At 41.9% G+C, this 23,725-nt stretch overlaps 1 protein-coding gene across 2 annotated transcripts; it reads left to right on the top strand.

Annotated features, from left to right (window-relative positions):
- The first annotated feature begins 599 nt into the window (after nucleotides 1-599).
- Nucleotides 600-23,694, top strand: LOC135377802 (uncharacterized). 2 transcript variants are annotated; one of them, XM_064610490.1, is made up of 11 exons: nucleotides 600-1,347; nucleotides 2,363-2,510; nucleotides 5,791-5,924; nucleotides 8,674-8,734; nucleotides 12,086-12,146; nucleotides 13,759-14,031; nucleotides 14,898-15,153; nucleotides 15,631-15,719; nucleotides 16,273-16,469; nucleotides 17,793-18,473; nucleotides 22,045-23,694. In XM_064610490.1, the coding sequence occupies exons 1-11, from the start codon at nucleotides 874-876 to the stop codon at nucleotides 22,104-22,106; spliced, it is 2,436 nt and encodes an 811-aa protein (XP_064466560.1). In that variant the 5' UTR covers nucleotides 600-873; the 3' UTR covers nucleotides 22,107-23,694. The 2 variants fall into 2 exon arrangements, with proteins under 2 accessions (XP_064466560.1, XP_064466561.1); XM_064610491.1 differs by having other exon boundaries at nucleotides 603-1,347; nucleotides 13,762-14,031.
- Nucleotides 23,695-23,725: the final 31 nt, after the last annotated feature.

Genomic DNA, 23,725 nt, shown 5'->3' with positions numbered 1-23,725 from the left:
GACGCTGTTTGTCTCAATGTCAAATGTTCTCCAGCATCGTTCGCGCAATGTTGCTCGAAGGTGACTCAGGAACGTTCAGGCACTGTTCTCTAGCAACATTGGAGCGTTGGTCCACTTTTGGTAATATTATTAACGAATGTTGCAAAACGTTTGCTCCACGTTGGACAACATTTGCAATGTTGCTTCAACGTCACGGCAACAATGTGTGCTTCGAGGGACGGACCAGTAATGGTCAGGGGATAGCCAAATCACGCGAACTTTACAGTTTCAGATCGTGAGAACATTGCGCAATACTGCAAAACTTTGCAGAAATTCGAGAGCTCGAAGCTAAAAAAGCGTTAATAGTGACGGTAAAAAAAGAAAAGGAGAAAAACTCATTCTTCCGTGTGCGCTCAAGTGCCGTTTAGCTTGCACTTTGAATTTTTTGTGTGGAATAATAAAGCACCTTGAGGCTGTTAATATTACACTGTTAAGGCTGCTGGTTTCGGAATCCAGTCTCCCAGGGCACCCGTGTGCCGCGGCGCAGTCGGAAATGATGCGGCGAATGCTCCGCAACTCTTCAACCCTACAAACGACGCGTACATGAATCTCGCAGGCCCACGTGCTGTGCGAGAGCCGTTAAGCGGCACCAGCGGCACTGTAGTCGTAGAGGTGGGGGTGGTAGAGAGCGTAGAGAGTAGAGAGATAGAGAGACACAGTTGAGTGGTGGGGAACGGTGGTGGTGAGAGGTAGTGGGCGCTCACGATCACTGCTCGGTGGTTTGCTGTCAACTGAGCGATTAATGGCCGTCAACCCAGAATCTTTTACTGCTTGAGGCTTGGTAACAACGTATTTTGTGGAACAGCAGCCACTTTCAATTGCAGGTGATGCGCCATGGTGTGCAAAGAAGAAATATATACATGGTTTAGGCAGCTGAACGGATCCGTAAGAATAGACACAATGTGTGGCTTACTTAACTTGTGCTTACCCTTGGAACTCCGCTTCCTGGGAACATGCCTTGAAGATTTGGCTAGCAAGGACTATACCTTCTTCAGGGACGCTGAACAACGTGCAAATAATTTGTCTGAAGTGTCGAAGTGCACTGATCTGAAGGACAGTGTGGCAAGGAGCAAGCTTATTACTTCACTGGCCTTGTTGCATTTGATTAACAGCAGCTGTTCTCATGCCATTTACTTGGCCCTTGAGGAAGAGATGAAAAGTGGCAGACCCGTTAACTACGATGAGCAAACTCTTCAGGAATTACTGCTACTATTCACTATGGCTATGCGCCACCCGTCCTTTACTTTCTATGAGCGTATTGAATTGGTGAAGTACTGTGAGACGTTGGAGAGAGCTCTTGAACCTCAGGTGAGTTTCGGGTAAACCCACACGTACGCCTCTTTAGGAGCTGGAAAATAATAGCGATGTTATTCATTCACCTCCCGGTACTTGGCTCGTTCCCTCAGGAGGGTGCATTTGACCACCTGGTTCGTTTGGCTGTTTTCACTGTGACTGTGTGCACCTCATTTTACCATTCATTCATTCATTCATTGGAATTCCAAGATATAACTATCGCATGCGACGGAGATTCTTGGAGGCTATGGCAAGAGGGCGGGTCGCTCACGGTCATAGTTGTCTCACGATACCGCAGATTAGAATGTAATTATCAAGAGGGCGGTACATGCCTGCAAGGCAACAGCTTCTTTGCAAAAATGGAGTGTTGCAATAACGCTTAATCTGTATGCAAAGCAGTGCAGATATGTTTAACCATGTGAGGACCCAGCTCTTTGCCTGAAACTAATGTAGCACCTAGCATGTGCCCTTCATTTATTTTCCTTCCTCCTTTTTCTCAGTACTCTACAAGCCTTCTCCAAGCCTAGTGAAAATCAGAACTGGTGAGCGGGTAATTGTTTCACAAACCAGTTGTAATCGACATAAAACAATTTAGCATTTTCACTAGAGAGGATGACAGGTACGCAGTTACTATGAATTAAATCTGCCCCTGTAGATGTAATAACTGTTGTAGGTGACTACACGGAGCCCTGCAAGTGAACTGTGGCTAGTTCTAGTATAGAAAATTCATCTGCAGCCTGTTTCAAGAGAGTCCCTGATTACATTGAACTTTTCCTCAATATTGCACACCTCAAAGCAACAACATTTTGATATCATGTGGTCCACTCTGTACCATCCTACGTGTTTCAGTTTGGTAATGAGTATATCATGTTTGTTAGTTTGGTGTTATGTTAGCATGTGGTGGAACTTGACTGCTTTCAGTATGTTGAGAGTATGAGCTATCTGTAGTGGTTCCAGAGGAGATTAGCTACAGCTGAAAGTTTTGGATGTGATAGCCTTATAATTTGATGAATTCTTGGTCCATTCCCAGGACATAACCCCGGGATCCCCAGGTGGCTACATTATGCCAATTATGCCATGTACTCCATATCCGGTGCCCTTATTGCCTCCTTATCAGGTGGCCAGTGAAGGTGCACCATGCATACATGCTCATTCCAATGCTACAGCAACTCAAAAATGTAAGTCTGAAGACTTCTGTCATTCTTATGATATATTAGCTTCATTGGTTGATAACATTCATCACCACCTCTACACCTGATATCCGTGAACAAAGCTAATGCTGCTAACCCCCCAAATCCCATCCAAGGAACAACTCAGTTCAAGGTTGAGGGACCAGTAGCACACATTGTTTTCAGCTTGTTGTATGCAGAAAGTCAAATTCTGTGGAATGGATTTGGGGGGATAGCCTCAGACATAGTTTAACCCTGTCTCTGTGTAGTCTGTCCTTGTGCCTTGTTGCCTTCTTCCAATATGCATGTCTCTAACCAACACACTCCAAATCCCAAACCTTTTCCAAGGAAGTTGACCTGATGCAGTTCAAGGTTGAGGAACCAGTAGTCCACATTTTCAGCCTGTTGTGTGTGGAAGGTCAACTTTCTTCCAAGGGATTTGGGGGGTTGGTTCCTTCAAATAGGTATGCATGTCTTTCCCATGCACTCTTCTAGTCTTGTCTCTACTTTGCGTAAAGTTTTGTAGACCAATTGAATTGACAGATATAACTGATGGAATAGCCTGGGTACCAGCTCCCGTGGCATAGTGGTTAGAGTGATCGCCTTCCACGCCGAGACTGGGAGGTGACACGGGTTCGAATCCTGTCACCGGCTGTGCTGTCTGAGGTTTCCCCTGGGTTTTCCGAAGACTTTCCAGACGAATGTCGGCACAGTTCCCCTTGAAGTCGGCCCAGGACGCATACTAACCCCCCTGTCCCCCACTCCTTCTTGCTGTCCTCTCTTCATCTGTCCACGTCTATACGCAGCTCATAGCCACAGTTGCTTCGCGGCGCTAACACGGAATTAAAAAAAAAAATAGCCTGGGTAATAATTCCAGACAGACTGAAAAACATGCCAAAAAGTACTTTGCTGGTTATGTTGTCATTGTTTAGAAGCAGTGTTATGCATGTCATGGTGTGATTGCTGTTGCAGTTGCACATTTATGACCTGATCGTGTGCACCTGTTACAATCTGCATTCCTTCATGACACAGGACGGTAATGCTTTTGAGTGAAATGTTTCAATGAAGGTAACATTTCCTTGAGTTTGAGGAATTAAGAAAACTATAGAAACCATGCAGAATTCCTCAAACTCAAGGAAATGTTGCCTTCATTTAAATGCCCACCAGTTCGCTTGCACACTTCTCATCTGTTCCTAAATGTTTCAGTGGCAATGTGAAATGTACAGGGTGGGTGCTCTAAAAGGTCAGTCACATTTTCGTGCAAGACGTGATACCTCCTTGACGCACAGACTTCCTCTGCCTCAGGGCAAAGAATTTATGCCAGAGAAACCTACGAAAAAATTGTGGTTGCCAAGCACTGTGTAATAAAATATATATGACCACGCAAACTTTCGTCTCCGTCCATTGGTATAGCGCATAGGAAATACATGAAGACGAAAGTTTGCATAGCCGTATTTATTTAGTTACACAGTGGCTGGTAACCACGATTTTTTTTTAGGTGTCTCTCGCATAAATTATTCACTGTGTGGCAGCGGAAGTCTGTCTGTCAGGTAGGTATAGCGTCACGCGCGAAAATGTGACTGACCTTTTATAGCACCCACCCTGTATAAGGTGTATATCATCATTTTCGCTGCTGAAATAGCAACTGTGCAGCATGGGAACACTGTACATAGACACATGACGAAAACAATCAGCATGCATCCTTCCATAATTCCAAGGATCCAACCTGAGGCAGAGTTCCGAATGACATCTTAACCAAACAATGCACTCTGAAAAATACGCCTTCATACCCTCTATCTCTACAGTGTCCTTGCCTTTGCTTCCTTACCTGTGTGGACCTTATGTGGAGGCTGCCATATACCGTAATACGTACAGGTGTATGGCGTGCATGTTATACAGCGGAATTTGGCCTCTGGTCCCCTCCTGCATGCATTACACGTGGTATTTTCTCTTCCGGAGGCAAGCTTTTGGTCATAGGTTGCAGGTGTGAACTCTGCTGAGGACGCCAGCATATTGCTAGTAGGGTGCAAGTTGCCTAAACATGTAGTCTTTCGCGAGGGAAGCCAAATAGCCGAGCTTGTGCGTGTTTTACGCGGAACTTTTATTTTTAAAATTGAGGATTTGTAGGTGGGTGTTGTCTGCGAAGTGTGCTATCAGCTGAAAATTGCGATACTGCCACAAGTTTATTTGTCTGCATTATCTATGTAGGCATTCTGGGCAGTCTGCATTTAAGAGCTGTGCAACAAAACGAATTTGTACTGAATTTTAAGCATACTTGGATGGATACTCGAAACTCTTCTTCTAGTAATTATCAGTACATACTCATTTCTACCAAAAGCATGTACAAATTGTTGGTGAATCCTAATTGGCATTTTGTAATAATGATTTGAAATGAAATATGCTTTACTTTACCTTATCTCATTTGACTTAAAGTTTGCGCACAAGGAGCATCAAACACTGAGTTGTCTTACTGCTTTTTTTTCCCATGTGTTGTGACAAAGGAGTAGAGCTGCAAACTAAATCTCATGCAATGCATTTGATCAGTCTATTCAAACCAAACAATGCCATTGTTTCCTTCATTTGTATTGTGTTCGTGCTGTGAGCCCATAGGTGGCAACGTAAGGATGAATCCAAAACTGATCCATGTTGAGGGTTGTTGTGTTGTGCCATGTGGAATTTCATGTATGAATGTGGAGAATATGAAGCAGATTACAGCATTCTTTGTCTGCATGGGATGCCCTTCATATTGTGTTTCAGTTTTATTGCTGCATCACACAATATCTGTAAAATACTGTAACAAGATCTTCAAGGAGCACACTATTACACTGCGCACTTTGTGTGAATTACCTTGTATTAAATGTAAATGGCTGCATCAAATCACTTAACCATCTGTCACTGCACACATGAATGAATGATGACTAACATACACATGTGTTATCTGATAAGTAATGAGGCAGAACAAGAAAGCTAGTATGCGCTTCTTTTGTTGCTGTTTTCCTCTTTCTAGATGTCTTTTTGTGCGATTAGCAAATGTTTGTTAGTCTTATACTCCTCCTAGAGGGACATTGAGTAAAAGGCACAGAATGAAGATTTGAACCGACACCATGGTGTCACGTAATCAGGCGCATGAGGTTGATAACTTGACAGTCTTCAGAAACAAATGACTGTTTTTGTGTAGCGGTGGCCTATGTAAGTGAAACCACTTGTGGTATTTAGATTCTTGCCTACTTGGTTGATACAAGATACTGACTGGTGGGCAGGCAATTAATCGGCATGTTTGGCCATGTAGCTGGAATCTCCACCATAGATGTGATGACCGAAACCCGGCCCAAGAAGTCTGTATGGCTGAGAATTCACTGGCTGGACGGACGGCTAGATGAGGTCACTCGTACGTTTGAAGAAATTCAGGCCCTCTATGCCAAGGTAATATTGCATATCGTAAAGTGGAAATGTAAGGTCACATGTACAGGGTTTCCAAAGCTAAAGTGAAAAGCCTGCTGGCATGGCAGTGAAAAGTTTCGTCAATGATGTTCTCAGCTTCCAGATTTGTTTGTCGATTGTGAAAAATTAAAAATTGCTCTTTTCTCTACATCATCAATGCGCTATTTTGCAATTTTCTTGAGCTGTTGGGGCATTGCTGACACTTCACTTGAGAAGGCATATTTACTAGCACTGGAACAACTGACATGCATTTTGTGCTTCAAAATTGTAAAAATGCAGCAAAATAAATATCGTAAAAAGTTTTGACTGAAAAACATGAAGAAGGATGATGCACCAATAAATAATTTAATCACAAGCTTTCATGCATGAGGCCGCACTTCTCAAGCTGAAAAAATTACCGTTACAACATTTCGTATATGCAGTGTGTAAAGCCATTGTGAAGAGATGAATCGCGTATCTGTGAACTGAAGCAAAAGTAAACACCGCAAAAGGATGAAGATAACAAAGAAGAAAACACTAAGATGTAGAGTGCAATGCAAGACCCTTGAGAGAAACTAAACACTGTACTGTACTATACTATGCTATATATGTACTAGTATATATTATCAGAAACAATAACTGATATAGATCTGTCAAATCAAATGAATGAGTCGTGACATTGATGAAATGGTCTGCAGATGTTTGGGAATAAAAATAAATCTTGAGATTTTTGCTAACAAAGCGATGGGAAGAGTTATGAAGATAGTCATTCTGAAATTCTCAAGTAGTCATTCTGGAATGATTTGAAGGGATGGAGTCATCCTCGTGGGGTATATTGGTGTAAAGGGAAATAACATCCATGGTAGCGAGTATGACGTTGTCAAGATTGGAATGGTGCTGTTCACAATTTTCTTGCGAGAAAGTCATTAGTGTTCGTAACATATGAGCCAAACAGTTACGTCAGTACGTGATCTTATACGGTCGAGGGCAGCTTTTTGTGCTGCTGACAGATTTCAGGATATTGATTGAGTAGGTCAGCTATATTTCAGGTCTTAATGACATTATTAGGGCCCGGAATTTTAGGCATTTGCCTATGAATGCCTAGAAATGTCTAAATGCGACATTTGCAGGGTTGCCTGCCTTTTTACTGGCTCTATTGAATTGTGGCCTTTTTTAGCATTTTTAGATGCCATAACAGCCTTTTTTGGGCTGTTTTTTAGGGGTGAAAGTGCGAGGGCACCTTTCAGGCTCATGATGAATGCTGCATTTTGCTTTTTGTTTCTGCATATTTGCGCCTTCTGCTCTTGTTTTGCGTTTGGTTTCCTTCAGTACCTTGGTTTGTTAGAAGGGTTCATGTATATTTGATGGAAAGATTTCTTGGCCTTACAAGATCATAGAGGTCGGAGAATTATATTATTCAATATAGCTTGGTTCTAGGCTGCCTAAGCATTAATGTACCGTAAGTCAAAGCTTGTACTGTACCGTAGCCTTTAAATGCGCATGTTTTTTCTGGATGGAGCATTCTGAAACACTAACATAGCCAAAGAGCTTAACAAATTAACGTGCTTATTTTTGCATTTTGTTGCCTATTTTGATGGTTTTATGGGCCTAAGTGCCTGCCTATTTCCGTCATTCTTAGTGCCTAAATTTCCTAGCCCTAGTCATTATACACGCCCTTGATATGACTCTAAATTATGGGGCTGGTCTTTGTAGGATCAGGTGTCCATTCCAACTGGCTACGAAATGGAGACCTTTTGGTGGAAGGTCTGCCATAAAAAAATGTATGGAGGTGCATTCTTCTCCTCAAGTTTTGAGATTGTTTAAAATTCATTGAGCATATTTTGAGTCGGAACAATGCTTAGGCCTTTTGACAGTACACTGTGTTCAGCTTCCTCAAGTGGCACACTTGAAAAATCAAACACTACATTTTTGGGTAAGGCCTGGTGTGACCTGGATTGGCTTAAAATATTGAAAATGTTATCCACACATCGGTATCAATGAAAATGGAGTTGTCCCACTTTGCTCTGCTATTCTTAATGCAGTTAGTTTCTTAGCTCTCCTATTCTTAATGCAGTTAGTTTCTTAGCTCTCCTAGAGACAAGAAACTTGAGGACAGAAACATCTTCGTCTGTTTAAAGGGGGTGCGAGTGGCACATCCTGATTTAAGTTTCTTAAGAAGATCTGGAAGCTATTTAGCTCACTCATGAGTGTGATGCGATGAATAAGGCTGAATGGTTGTATCTAATTTGTAGCCCTTTAGGTATGAGCCCTTTAGACATAGCAAATCTGCATACACATGAGGCTTTTGGCAGGCGGTATAGGCCACTAGAAATGTTAAGTGGGCAGCGGGTTTACTGTTTTTACGATTTCTCTATTCAATGCCAAAAATTCAATGACAATTTTTGTATGAATTTTTAGTGTGTATTACTTCCTCCAACATACGGTGTAGCACCCAAAAGCAATTTGCACCCAAGCACCAGCTAGCCTGCATTTATGCCATTCTGTCAATTTTTATTAATTTCCCCCCATTTGAAAATTCCATTCCAAGTTCTATTTCAAAGCCCTGTTGTCTAGTTTTTCTTTCATCGTTCAGCACCTGTGGTATGTGGGTTTGAAAAGTGTCATACTATGCATATGTCTCATTGCACTGACAGGGAGTATCACAAAGTCTTACTACTTGTATTGACTTTTTTTATTTTTTATTTTTAATACATCTGTGTGTTTTATTTTGCCGCACTCATGCACTTGTCAGCTGTCCCAACTGAGTGCTGCAGACCCTTTGAGCAGAGGCAAGAACATTCCACGGTTACCTGGTGAGAAATTATCTTTCTTGCAATGATTTCTTGCAGATCTGTGGTAGAAAATGGTGAAAGGGAGGTTAAGCATGAGCCTGCATGAAAGCAGTTCACATGCCAACAACTTCAATAGTGAAAAAATCCCACCTCTATTCTCGTCTGCACGTAGGAATCTCTGTGGGTGGTGTAACTTTGAAAGAAAAGCTCAATGATTATGAAATTGTATAGTACTGTCATGGGGTTCCCAATAGTAAAAGTGAGCACGTTGACAAAAAATTGCAGTCAACTTTTATCAATTCTTGACAAAATCTTGATACACAGAGTATGTTTTTGTCGTGTGTGTTTTGGTTGAAGGACGGTGTATAATAAACGTTTATTCAGTGCACATCTTGTTGCTGTGCTCTTCCTGAGTCACATTGTCGTTCCCAGTATTGAAGCTCAGTAGAGGCCTATGCGAACACTTGGCCACCTTACATGAGCAGGCCTCCTAGAGTTGCTTAATAGATATTCAGTGACCCTAGGGCCTGCAAAGTAGGATTTGCCGTCCCAAGTTTTGTTACTTTGTTCAAAGGCAGTGCAAGGTTCAACTTGTAGAGTGGTAGGTAACCAGCTTCATCACAAGAATTGACATTCACTATAATGTCCTGTTTCAAATATTACTCTTTGGCTTTTACTGGAATGAACACTAGCTCACTAATGCTGATATATCAGCACATGGGGAATTTGTAAGTTAAGGAGGCATGGTGTCATTTGCCATAGTTATGCCTTTAACATTTGGGGAGAGAGGTGAAGCTATCACATGGTCTAGGAGAGAGTATTATTTCCTTTTTTTTTTTTAAATAGGACAAGTGGTAAAAAGAAGGGGAAATTTGGGGAAATTTATTGGGGTGAGGAGATGGCGGTGCTGCATATGGATGCAATGCAACAGAACAATTCTTACGGAATACTCCACCCCCACCCTACCAAAAAAATTAAGAAAATGTACGTTAAAAGCATGCGGCAAAGTTATTAATACAATTACTATAAACAAAAGTGGCTTGCTTCTTTGTAGCATTGATAACCATGACTTTACATATGGCTATATCTATCTACCAAGTTCAACTCCACTCTGCAAAGTCTCGTAAAATTCTAATAACAGCCTAAGAACGAATATAAAAAAATCACCTTTGCATTGTGATGTTGCCTATGTACAGGTGCCAAGGAACACCATAGTTGCTCACACCAGGAATAGGAAAAGTATCAAATGAGTTGTTTTCTTTATCCTTGGAAGTTAAGAGCATGGTACATTAAAGCATAAAATGCAGTTTCCTTTGCGCTTAAATCATGAACGATATGACAGAAGAATCCCGTTCCTTTTGTATTGCTGTCGAGGTAATTGCATTTTTTATTCCACAAGGCAAAATTTTTGCACTCTAGTGCCCCTTTAAGATGCTCTTACTGTGTGCTCACATGAGCAACATCCCCACAAAATATTACAGTGGAAGAAAAAGCGAACGACTTCCCGGAAGTTCTGCCACGTCTTGTGTCGAGCATTTGCACGGTGCAGAAATACCAGGAGTGGGGTACTGCACACCAGAGCCGTTTATAGGGAGAGTTTGGCCATTAGGAGGAGCCTAACTTAAAGCGCGTCATGCGACGTTACGGCTGAACGACCTCCCTCGTCGTGGTCTATTGTTGTCCCGTCGTCAGCTGGTCGCCGACGCCATATTGATGCTGACCGTTGTTTACAATCCACGGAGAGAAGACACGTGCGAACTTCTTGCTTCGAAAGCCTTTCATACTTGAACTCTTTCAGTTCGGCAACAAAGCCCCCCTTATCACTGGCGCGAGTGGGTCATAAGCCGGTTATTCCTGTAGATTACATTCAGCGCGACCACGAAGCTGTGGACTAGCTGGAGGACAGCATCAATACGGCGCGGACTAGACGGCTGATAAGCGGATTCCGCTCGGATTCAGGCTTTTTGGGCGGTGCAACGATGACTCTGACGTCAAACTAGGCTCCACCCATGAGGCAGCAAAAGATCAAAGAATGGCCAAACTCTCCCTATAAATGGCTCTGCTGCACACATAGCACACAACACTTTTCTTCTTGTCGGCTGCCATGGAATGTCTTGTGGCTGAGCCACAGGATATTCCCCATGGTTGGAAGAGCATGAAAAGACATAACGTTGGGCGCTCGCGCTGACGTGGCAGCAGAAAGCCATGTCGTTTTATGCATCTTCTGCTGGAGTATTCTGGGGAATGTCGCTCGTGTGAGTGCACGGTTTGAGTCACGATAGATGGAAAATAGCTCTATATTGTGTGACGCTCAGCTTGTTTCTTTATTGTTTCAGTTTTGTTCTTGCATACCATCCCATAGTTCGGTTATCATAAATGAAAGTATGCAATTTACCATTGCTGATGCATGTAATTGTTTGAGCTTATACAAACAGTCAAAATAGCTACAAACAGTCAATTTTCGAATTGCGAACCCTCAATTTAGGAATTCCCGCGTTTTATGAACAGCACTTCAAGGGATGAGACAAGTTCCTTGTGTAACTCCCTGGTTTTATGCTCCCTCAATTTCCAAACCGTGAACACGTTTCTGGGAACGAACGTCGAATACCCAAGTTTTTTTTTTTTTAATCATGATTCATGAAGGGATTACACTGTGAAACAATATAATGATTTGGGCAGGTTGATGTATTCTTTTAAATTGCTGAAACCCCCCAGAGCTGGGTCAAATAACACACAATAGATGTAACACACATACTGAACTTCAACCAAGACAGATTATTTGAACATGTATTCCTTAAATATTCCCCTAGCATATTGTGTCTCCCATTGCAGATCCTTCCGGAAGGCACGTGTACAAAATCTTCTACACTTCCTTTGTTTATCGAGAAAGTTACTCACTATTTCTGAACTGTTTACTGATGGCTTACTGATACAGTTTCTTCCCAAAACCTTTGCCATTTTTGCTTCATTGTATAGTATTCCTCCATTCCTTTTCCTTGATAGAAACTTTTTAAAATTTTTGGTTTGCTTTCCCAACAGTCTCTTAAGTGTTCTTGTAATAAAAGTAATAAAAACTCAACATTACGAGAATACTACAAGACTATCTGGAATGCAAGGCTAAATTCAAAAACAAAAAACTTGGACGGAGACAGTGATAGCTACTGTGCTGAATATGCTGCTATAATTCCTGTATTTTCAAAAGACGTAGTTTTTACCAATGTACATAAAGCTCGATTTGTGAGCTCCTCGATTTACGAACAATTTCAGAGCAACTTTGGTCATAAATAAATGGAGTCTTAACTGCATTTAGATGTGTACCTCTTTTCAAGATGTTGGAAAGAGCTTAACCTCACATTTTCCTTGTTCATATAGCTTGTGTAGAAAAGAATGGAGAATCTGAGGGGATGCACCTTGAATTGGCAGAGTTCTTCAGGTAGGATTTGCAGTATGTTGTTTTCACTTGAGCTCAATTGGTGCAGAATTTCTTTAGCTTCTGTTGACAGCATTGTTGTATGCATAGAATACTGCTCTGCATAAGGTACTCATAGAATACGTTCTGCATACAAGATCGGAGGAGTGCCTCAGGTTTCCCTTTTTGGTTACTGATAATTCTTTGGATTTAATGTGTTTGCATTTCCCAACAGTGGTGTAACGTTTTCTGAACTGCCCCTCAGCAAAATTAAAATGCACCCTCAGACATGGGTGTTTCAATTTCATGTAGGGGAACGTGAGGCTCAGTGATGAAAGGCGAAAGTCGGGCTGAAAGTCGGGCTGAAAGTCGGGCTGAAAGTCGGGCTGAAAGTCGGGCTGAAAGTCGGGCTGAAAGTCGGGCTGAAAGTCAGGCAAGAAAGGCTCAGTGCGATGAAAAACCTGCCTTGCCTACCGATTGCTTGCGATTTGCGTGAACTGATGACGATGTCGCACTGTTTCACGGACACAGTTACAGTTTCGCTTTTCTAAGGTTCCTGAATGAGGCAAATATCGGCAGTGTAACACTCTGCCCCATAACACTCTGCCCCTGGATAAGCGAAGCTCGGATAAATAGGGACGTACAAGACATAAACAAGGCATACTATAGGTGGTGGTGATGCTACTACCTATGGCTATGTCATAGCCATGTCACACCCATACCGATAATGACATACCCATAATGAGGGCTGCACAGTAGCCATTAACCAGTTGTGTTATTATACTGATAAACAGCTTTTCGCTACCAGTTTTGCAGTAACTGTTGGTCAGATTTTTTAAGGTACTAAACCTTTCCACTAAGGAAAGCATGATATTCTATTTATAAATTCCTTGTTATGTGGATTGTTCTTACTGAACTTTCTTAGAGACACTGGAATTGATAGTACAGTAAAACCTCGATAATTCGACCCCCATTAATTCGGAAATTCAGGTAATTCGGATGAGCTGCGCGGTCCCAGCAAACGTCTGCACAAGTCCATGCCGTTGGTGATGCCAGGCGCCATCTTGAAGCAAAATCTCGTTTTAAACCACGTGCTTCAGTCAGACTTTGTGCTACCTGCATGCTCTTTTGACATAGCTGACAATGAATGACAATTGGAAGACGCTGTTCTTCATTGGATTACGAGCTCACGCGATGAACAGCTACCTCTGGGTGGACCCCTTATCTGCACCCAAGCCGAGAACTTTGGGGCAAGATTGGGCATCGAAGCCTTCAAAGCATCAGAAGGCTGGTTTGCGCGGTTCAAAGGGTTCAAAGAAAACCACGGACTTATCAGCGGAATTCCGTAAATCCGCGGACTTATCCACGGATTATCAGAAAAGTTGTTTTAAAGGCTCAGATCTCTGGTACAAAGCAAACCACACTCTCGCAGTTCTTTTCACAACAAAGGTACATTGATAACACAAATTCACCTCCTATTTTGTTGCCTGTTCGATAATTCGACATTTGGATAATTCTGACATTTTCGTCGGTCCTGTGCGATCCGAATTGACGAGGTTCTACTGTATTTGCATTGGCCAAGGCCTACCTCTTTGCCTTTGCACAGCAACTCTCCATGACTTTGTGTTGGTGTTAGCAGCTCAGTGGCCAGTCTACCTGCCAGCTACCTGGGAAGTAATGGAGTAGCACCCTTTTTCCAAACAACGCTGAATAACAAAAGCTTCATGGAAGGCAAAGAACAATTTGTGCTGCCACCAGGCTCCTCAACTAGTCCCGATGTCTCTGTCCCTCCTCCTGAGGACCCTCGGCTTTGCTTTGCCCTTTATGGAAATGCTCAAGTCCATCCTATGCCAAGCCATCTCCCCTCATGCCTCAGCAACGGGTCCCTTCTGCAGAGTACAACAGATAGGTGTGAAAATACGGACATTATCTTATTTTGGGGGAAACATTATAGTGATGTTTGGACAGTTCTTATTCAGTAAAAGCTCAGTTGGTAACGTGTTCGCCTACTGATCTCACGGTTGTGGGTCCTAACCCAGCCGTGGATGCCAGCAACTTGATGGCAGGGTACAAGTAGCTTTGACACGCTGTCTTTCACTAGGGACGTTAATATACGGTGTGCCGTGTGTTGAGACTTCAGGCAACATTAAAGAACCCATAGGTGGGCAAAATTAATCCTCACACCGACCACTGTGCCATCGATCATGATCATAGTTGTCTCGCAGTGTAAAGCCACAAATTATTATCATTCAGTGAAAAGCACAGCAAGGGACTGACAAAAATCATAATAGAATAATACAGACTATTCTAAATTATGTAGATAGTTCAGTAACTCCATGCAGTACACAACAGACACCTTGAGGTGTGTGGTAGGTTCAGCCAATTTACCTGTATATATGATAAAAATGTACGTGATGTTCGAAGGAGTGAGGAATTAATGTCCAGTGTTTGAAAATGTTGCCAGGTATGTTAAATGTGTGTTGGAATAGTGCTGCAGCATTCAGTGAGTCATTTGGGCATGTTAAGCTAATACTTTGCGTATTCCGACACTTGTATACTTTTCTGTAACTGTTACCAGTATTTTACTGGAATTTAATTGCGTCAAAGAATGTCGCTAGCAAAGTTTGTGACAATTAGGTCCTCGTTAAAATCACTGCCTTTGTGGCAGTATTTATATTTTGCGCACCTTATTGGTACTCCTGAGCTTTAAATATAAAATGTTTTAAAGTGGAATCTTCTGAAGGGTTTTCTATCTATTTTTGCGACATATTTCAGTGTAACACAGCCATCATTGGACAGATGCATCCAAGCAACTTCCCCATTGTCATCTGCCCCAGAGTCTCCTATAGAGTCTCCTGCGACTTCTGGAAGCAATTCTAGGGCCACATCTCCTTGGACAGCCCCCCGTAGGCCCCCTCGTTCATGGGTACCACATCAGCAGGATGGCACTGCCACTGGCGTGGAAGAATTATTGCGACGTCTCCATCTGAAGAAATATCAAGACGCATTCAAAAACTGCACTATAGAAGATGTATGTCATGACCTATTCTTATGGTTGTGGTGGTGATTTGTTGTATGTTCGCTGGTTAACAAGCTCCACTGTAATGCACCATAGAATGATGCGACAGTTAACTACTTTAGGGAAGTAAAAGAGACATGTAGTAGTAAAATACAAATGTAAAATCATATATCTTTCAAATACTCAGGAGCAAGATGTGGTATAGTTTCAACAACATACTTTGTCAACAATATGACTTGATGCACAATGCTGGAAAATTAAGCCAAAGCAAAGTCATATGAGAATTCCCTCATAAGGTAGAAAAAAAACAGTTGGCTCAGTAACATGTACAGTTTTTGTCTCATTTGATTATAATTGAATCTGAATAGACAAAAAAGAGAAGGAGAAAGAAAAACAGACAAGTGCTTTTGAGACAACTCTGGAAGTGTAAACCACCCTATTTATAAGTAGATATGAGAACATCACTAGTGTTTTTGGCTTTGCTTGCAGGTCCTTTCAATGAACGAGGATGATTTGAAGCATAGAGGTCTTCTTAGTCATTCAATACGAAGGCTGCTCAAGGAGATTGCTGTGCTAAAGTAAGCCTGCAAATGTAAACTCTGTAAAGTTACACCAAGATTGTTTTGTGGCAACCTGTCTAGCCATTTGTGGCTTAGCTTTGCTGTAAAACTTGCAAAGCATAGCCACACCAATACACATTCATACATCTTCTACCATCTTGTGCATCTGTTCACTATAACCTTAGGGACACTGTTACAATTGTAACAGTGTCCCTAACCCCAGTGGTTAACCCCTTTAGGCTTTTCATTCATCATAGTTATTATATCCTATGTTGAGTGACATGGCACCGATATCAGATATCCAGGCCTTTTGCAATGACAGTTTGTCGTACGTTGATATATTTAAACCTTTTAGAGTTTTGTAATGTGTTTTTACACTAATATCTGTGTTCACATTTTGTCAATTTTTGTTAATTTTATTATGCTCATTTTAACAAATTGTATGGCATGTGCATCGCTGCTTCGGCTCAAGCGATTGGTGAGCACAGAAAAACTCACAAACAAATGATCACAATGACAATTCAATCACAATCTAATCATAGATGCCTCTGATTCTCGCTTGTCTGGTTAGGAACCTGCCTCATACCAATGGTGTGGTGGGTAGCCACAGGAACAATCACTCTGGGACCCTTGCACAAGTCCCCACAGACAGCTCCGCATCCTGCTCATCAGGATGTTCAAGTCCTTCACCTCCCCCAGCCCTCAAAGATTCACAAATTCAGAGTTCTACAAGCTCCAGCTCTGAAGAGTGCACCCAGTCCAACATCAGTAAGTAGTATCTAGAACAGGAGGTGGGTGGGTGGGATTTAGAAATCTCTTGCTAGCTTTGCCATTTTAAGTAAAGCTTGTGATGATGAAAGCAGTGGGGGCCATGAGGGGTATTGTAACTAGGTAGAACCGTATACAGTAACTGACTGATTTTTCGGACGCTGATTATTTAGACTCGTTCGATACTTCGGACTCCCACAGAGAACCGTGGCCTTCGCCATGGGATTAATGCGTTTTAGTACAATTTTTCCGGCCAAGTCCGGAGGGCCGATTTTCCGGATTAAAATGCTTGCGGACAAGCACCAATAGGACTGTTTTTGGCCTTGGGAGTTGGGATGGTCGGGACGCTAGTTGAGTTTCTGTTGGGGCACACTTTCGCTGTCACCAGCTTTCGATGCTGCTTTCGATGCTACGGTCACGTCTGTTCCATAAATTGTGCAGCAAGTGCTCGTGCAGCCGTGATTCTGAAGACGATCACGCTGACCGCCCACAACCGTCAACTTCAGACATCGTGAACACATTGTCGCTATTGTCAAATGTGTACTATGAACCTGTGATGCTTGCGCAAATGCAAGCGGATATCATCACATGCATGTGCCACATGTGGCAGGGTAAAATTACAGACATCTTGAGTGCAGTTGAGGTGAAATACAATTTTTAATTTAGTGATCGTCAGATTTTTCAGTCTGCTGTATTATTTTGACATTTTTTTCCGGTCACCATCAAGTCCGGAAAATCGGTCGGCTACTATACTGTAACAAGTCAGTTAGCCTTTTTTACCTTAAATCTGCTTACAAATTCAGGGCAGTGGCCTATATGTTTAGAACCTGTTTACTCTCTTTGCAGTATGCTAATGAAAGGAAACAGGACTGTAAATATTTGTGATATTAGAGTAGAAATGTAGCTATGGAACACAGAGGTCCCTGACGATGATCAGGATGCTGGATGCTGGGCGAGTTTTGATCGGCCCTGTTGTTGTTCCGAACCCTGGATATGCTGGTCCTGCTGCTGGTCACTGACTGGAGCAAAGACTGGTTTGCTGTGAAATGCGAGCCAGAAATACTTCTTGCAGTGCTAGTCCCTGGCAATGCTGCTACCTTGATTTAATGCAAGGGACATTTGGGCTCCTATGCACTTCAAAATGAATGTATTTGTGGTGCCACTGTACATACAATTATTACAGCTAATTTGGCAATGTCTGGGTCTGTCCACGTTGTTTTGGTTCTCTTTCTTCTGTGACTTTGCTTTCCCTCCCTATCATGTAGCATGAAAACCTTTCATTATTGTATCATTTATTCTTATGCCTTCTCTTCTGACATATAGATGTTCGAAAATGGCCCAGTTGCAATGATACTTTGAGCTCGAACCCCACTGGCCTGCCAGGTAGCCCTTCAGAGCCGCTGCTACGTCTTCCACCCCCGTCTGTGCTACAATACAGGTTTGGGCCTCCTGCAGTGATTGCAGACCACCAGCATCCGCACCGCTATATGGTGCTAACAGATCGTAGCCCTTCATATGCATCACGCGCACCATGTGGAGTGGTGAGGGGTGTTGGACACACGCCTGTTTTGCCTTCCAAAGTAGTTGCTGCAGGCGAACTAACACCAGTAACCACCACAGTGTCTGGAACAACATCTTTCCCCCCACATATGTGTGGTGCAGTTGGATATGTTCCACACGGAATGTTTCCCCAACACCATCCTTTCAACCACTTTGTTACGCCTGGAGCGGGTTCTCCAATGACTCCACATCCCCCAAATGGGTTTCTGCCAGGCTTTCCATATCCTACAAGTCCAGGGTTCACACCGGCAGCATATGTACAAATTAGTAGCCTTATGTCAGCTTCGCCTGTTGCTCCAGCTGCATCATCACCATTGCCTGTACCAGGAGGGGCATCTGGAACAGTGGGAACTACGGCACCTGCCTCCTGCTACAACTGTGGAATGACTGGTCACAAGGGGCCTGACTGCAAGGAGCCCAGTGTCGAGGAGAGAATGAGGTTATGTAAGTATTGATAGATATTTTAAAATAAGGTACAGTGGTTTCCACTTACAGACTTGTCACATGTAGCTACATTTTACTTACAAGCACACATTTTTTTATAGTACCAGTTTGATCTTTATCTCTGTGATCCTACATGTCACAGCAGCCACAGTTTCCTATGGTATGTCCCATGTATATATGTCCCAGGGGTTTGTTATTGTGATTTCTTGTTTAATAAATATGCTTCAGAAGGTACTGATTTTAGACAAATTTTATAGTGCCTGATTTGACATCAGTATAATTTGACAGCAGTATACATAATATCTATTTGTATTGCCTACAAAATTTGTATTTTGGTGTTCTTCCTTTTTCTCTAACACAAATGTGCTCAGCTTTTTGACGAACAGCATGTATCCACATCATATACCAGATCACAAAATATCTGGTGTGAGTGGCCGTTGTAGCTGCTGCGTCAATCCTGTGCTTGGTGGATACTCACGGGACAGGTATTTTTATAAATAGGAGAGGAGCATGTAGACACTGATTTGAGGTATTATGTATAGTACTACTAACAAGGCAGTAAAGGCTAGTCAGTTTGAGAATATTTTATCAGTATGGGGAGGAGGCATGTGCCCAACTGCCTTGTGCTGTGTCCAGCTGGATTCTTACTGTGTACATGTTTTTTTTTTTTCTTTTTTCTATAGTCGACCAATGGGTACAAAATGGGGAAGCAAATCCCTTCGATCTCACGTGGGCTAACCATATTATACCTGTTGCTCAAAATGCTAATTCATCTTTGGGCTCCTCTCATGGCTGAATGGATAAAAGCACTTGATCGTTGGTTACTCCAAGGTTGTGCTGTAGATTGGGAGGAGGTGGGTTCGAATCCTACCACTGGCTGTGCTCTCTGAAGTTTTGCCTGTGTTCGTCCTGCAGACTGTTCAGGCATATATAGGCACAGTTCCCCCTTAAGTCTCTCTTGTGCCATAAAGCACCAAAACACCAAAACACCACCCCTTAAGTCTGCGCCCCCCCCCCCCCCCCCCCCCGGTCTCCTCCTCCTCATTCCTGCTGTCCTATCTCCATTTGTCCATGTCTGTACGCTACTCACGGCCACAGTTTCTTCATGGTACTAACACAGAAAAAAAAATATCCCACATAATCTGCAATTTTTTCCCGCCTTTGTTAGCCTACACCTCCCCGATATGCCCAACACTTGAATACGCTTCAGCTCTCTGAGATCCACATCGAACATGTTATTCCAATTACATATGAGATCTCTCCAGAACAGTGCTGCATGTTTCATTCTTTCCGACTATTCCTTCTCCTGTGTCTCCACTTCAACGTTTCCTCTCTGTCATCTTTAGTCTTTCCACTCGCTGTAAGTTTTCTGGTCTTTGTTTCACAAGATGTTCCGCAACCCTTCAATACGTTCCTCTCATATTGTTCCAGCCACCCACATTTCTGCTAGACTAGTTCGCCCCATAAACTAAATGATTTATCAGTCTACTAAATAGTTTTCTGAGATTTATTTTATTTTATTTTTTTGAAAGTTGCATGTGACTGGAATGATATTTCTTCATCATATCTTAGACATATCAGATTCTCAAGTTTTGCCATTGTTTGCTTTCTTACTGCATTGGACCTAATAATAATAATAATAATAATATTATTATTATTATTATTATTATTAGGTCCAATGCAGTAAGTTGCAGTATATTATTATTATTATTATAATAATAATTATAATAATGTATTGTTATGTTTCGTGTTATATTCCAAGCTATACCGAACAGTAACTGCTGTTGTGACACTTTTGTGCTCTCATGTAATGCTCTTCGTAGGTTCCCTTGTGGTATTGTAGTAAATAAATAAAAAATGATAGCATAACCAGGCACTTTTGACTTTGTGTGCATAATATCTTATCTCATGTTTGTTAGTTGTTCATTAATCGGAAAACCTGAATTGTCTTAAGTATGAAGGGGGTCTTCCCTGTTAACTTGATGCTTCACAAAGAATCTTAGCCAGCCTAGATGAATGAAGTCATTGTCCAAGGATTTAGTTTCAGCCAAGTCACAAGATAACCACCAATGTGTCCCACAGATCATTGGTCTTGCTTCAAGGGTTTGATCAACATGTCTAACAGAAGAGTAGTTGTCTCTGTCATTGGCTAAGGTTTACAGAATTGCCGCAGTGCAGTACAAATTTCACGGTGTAGTCTGGTAGGTCAGAGGTAATATATCAGCGATTAATGCAGTGCCTGCGAGTTCACCATTTACTTGCAGAATATATTGGTGACCGCAGATGTACCCCTTGTGCCTCTTTCCCTTTCAAGGAAGAAAGTAAGACTCCCTTCCACCCCTGTGCCCTGGGGCTGCTGTAGCTACTTCACACATGCATGTCTTATGCAGTGTCTTTCCTCTTCACTCACATGTGATACTTGCTCTCTCTGGCAGAGAGTTTGAAACATGCTTTTGCACTTGCAATAGCCATCTTTGCTGTTGACACTCCGGCTGATTCAGCTGTCTTTGTCTTCATGTCAGATGTGTCTTCAGAGTTATGCCAGTTTCTTTTGAATTTGAGCCTCAGTGTAACAAAGAACAGTTAGCTATCCAGTTCTTCCGGCTGCCGCACTCCAGACACTCCTGGTCGATACCTCTACAGTGTCACCTTGTTTTCTGTGGGCAAGTCTGACTTCCTCATGAGTGGCAAAATCTGACTATTCTAAAAATCATTGTGTTTAGTAATCCATGCACATTGCTGACATTTTGCAGACTTTTTTGTCTGAAAACATGCCTTCTCGTTTCATATTATATGCGTATTAGCATAAGAACACCATGCACTGAGCATATGCCGAGAAATAGTACTTTCTACTCTCACAGCTCATTGCCTGCACACGCATAAATACAATTATGTTAGTGTTGTGTTTCTTGGTTCATACTCATGAGTAAGCAGTAAACTAGCTAGGCTTCCTAACCAGCACTTTCCAGGTATACTCGCTAAACACTTTCTAAAAACCCCAATCAAGACCTTTTTACCTTCAGACAGGGAACACTTAGCGATACAAGCAAAATTTGCAATGTGCTTGTCGACTACTTCAAAGTACTTTACTTAGTACTTTGTACTATACTTCAAGTACATCTGCAGTGTGGTACTTTGTACTGTACCTCAAGTACTGATGATGCAAAACACTTGGTATTTTCCTTTAAGTACAGTTTTAGAGTACTTTGCCCATCACTGTGCATAGTGCTGCTAACTACGAGTCCGCCTGAGCTAGCGTGTCTCACATAATTGTGCAAAGTTATTCAGAGGTAATGTATTTGGTATTAAGTGGAACTTGAGTATTTCTTACTGTGGAGTCTCATGTGCCGCACAGACAATTGCAGCACTTAGAATTATTTTGTGCAGGATCTGCAATTTAGTGCAGCAGAAAAGCTGTGGGCTTGATATGACATGGAAAGTTTCCACTTACATGTAAGCAAAGATGTGGGATATTGAAGTGTATTTTGCACTTGTGCATTTGAAGTTCATTATACAGTAATGAAAACTGCTTTCTAAAGAACCTACTTAACTTTTCCTTCCTTGAAAACAGACAAATACAGAGTCAACTATGCTGGCAACTCAGTCACATCACCAGATCCACCGCAACCCTGAGTAAGACAAGGTAAGGTTCCACATGTGCCTGGCTGCCCTCCTACCATGTATATAAGCAAAAGGAACCAAATGGATGCTCACATGGAGTGCAAGGACATGCAAAGGAAAGCTTGATCCACTACCAACAGCAACCTTATTTTGGTCCACAACCACTAGTGCTGCACGATGTGGTTTCTCCGTACTCTGTGTCTCTGGTGACATGCTGAACTGGCACTGTGGAACCAACGGCTTAGACTTGTATGCTTTAGGATATGCAACTTCTGATCACTTATAGTTGGAAGAAACATTTTGGGGGCACAAAGCAACACATTGAAATGGAAGGATAAGCCAAAAGTTTAGCTGCATCGAAAGAAGCCAATAACTAGAAGCAATAAAGTTTCTGGCTCAGAAAATGCCATAAGCCCAGTTATGTAATGGTGCATGTCACAAAGAAAGTTGGGCAAAAAAAAGAGAAGAACTGGAATGATCTGTGATGCTAAGGGATTCAAGATAACAAATTAAGCGATATTGAAAGTCTCCATGATGCATTTCCTTGTTTTGATTGACATGAAATTGCTCTATGCTGACATAGCTTTTGCAAGTGCGGGGTCACTTTTGTAGCTGATTGTGTGCCAAAACACAACAAAAGATCTGATAACTGCCTGGGCGAGTGGCTGAAAATCCCACTGACATGAATACTAAGAGATCTGAGCGAAGATAGTAATTGCATTGTTGAAAACGTGTTGGTTGCAAAGGACATGCCGCACAATTGTTCTGATGTGAAAACTAAAGGATTTGTGCCATTTTATTTCTATCGTATTATTATTGTTCATTTTGCACTTTTTAGATGTTTAGACCATACAACGAGGCATTCTATTTTTTATGCTTATGGGGTGTTGGTGGGCAATTGAATAAGTCTAGTCCTGTTTTTGTGCTGTAACAGTACTGGGAATGGAAGAAAAAAAGCAAAACATGGAGATGTACTGTTTCACATCATATTCACTTCTTTTGCTGTTTACCAGAGTCATGGTCCAGCATTCAAGCTTTTAGCCATACTTGCATGTCGTTTACATTGAATTTTACTAGAGTAAGAATTGTTTTAGAAGCTACGTGTGGCAATTGATTCCCATATGCTGTACTGTTCAAAATTTTCTGTGTTCATGCTGACCAAGTCCCCTGTAATAATGCAAAAGTGTTGTTTACATTGAATTTTACTGGAGTAAGAATTGTTTTAGAAGCTACGTGTGGCAATTGATTCCCATATGCTGTACTGTTCAAAATTTTCTGTGTTCATGCTGACCAAGTCCCCTGTAATAATGCAAAAGTGTTGGGCCACCCCACATTTTAAGATAGTGAGCATTGTATATATTTAGGAGAACTGTGCTGTTAAAGAAAGTGGTCATGCACAGAAACAAAGCTGTTGAAAAGCCTTTACATGCTGTTATTAGCAGAGTGAGATGTCACTGTATACATTACGAACAAATATATATTGAGCAGGTTACTTGGATTTTTTACTTTTCCTGAGCAGTGCAGTACATAATTAAGTGAGCAGTGTCTAGTCAAGCACAGGTTGAATAACACTGAAGTAAAAGAGCTGTCCTGTTTGTCCCATGCCTTCTATCTCTGGTGTTTCTAGAAAC

This window comes from Ornithodoros turicata, chromosome 1, assembly GCF_037126465.1.
Source record: "Ornithodoros turicata isolate Travis chromosome 1, ASM3712646v1, whole genome shotgun sequence".
Lineage (NCBI taxonomy): Eukaryota > Metazoa > Arthropoda > Arachnida > Ixodida > Argasidae > Ornithodoros > Ornithodoros turicata.
Note: the sequence above shows the minus strand (reverse complement) of the source record. Positions and strands in the feature narration are given on the sequence as shown.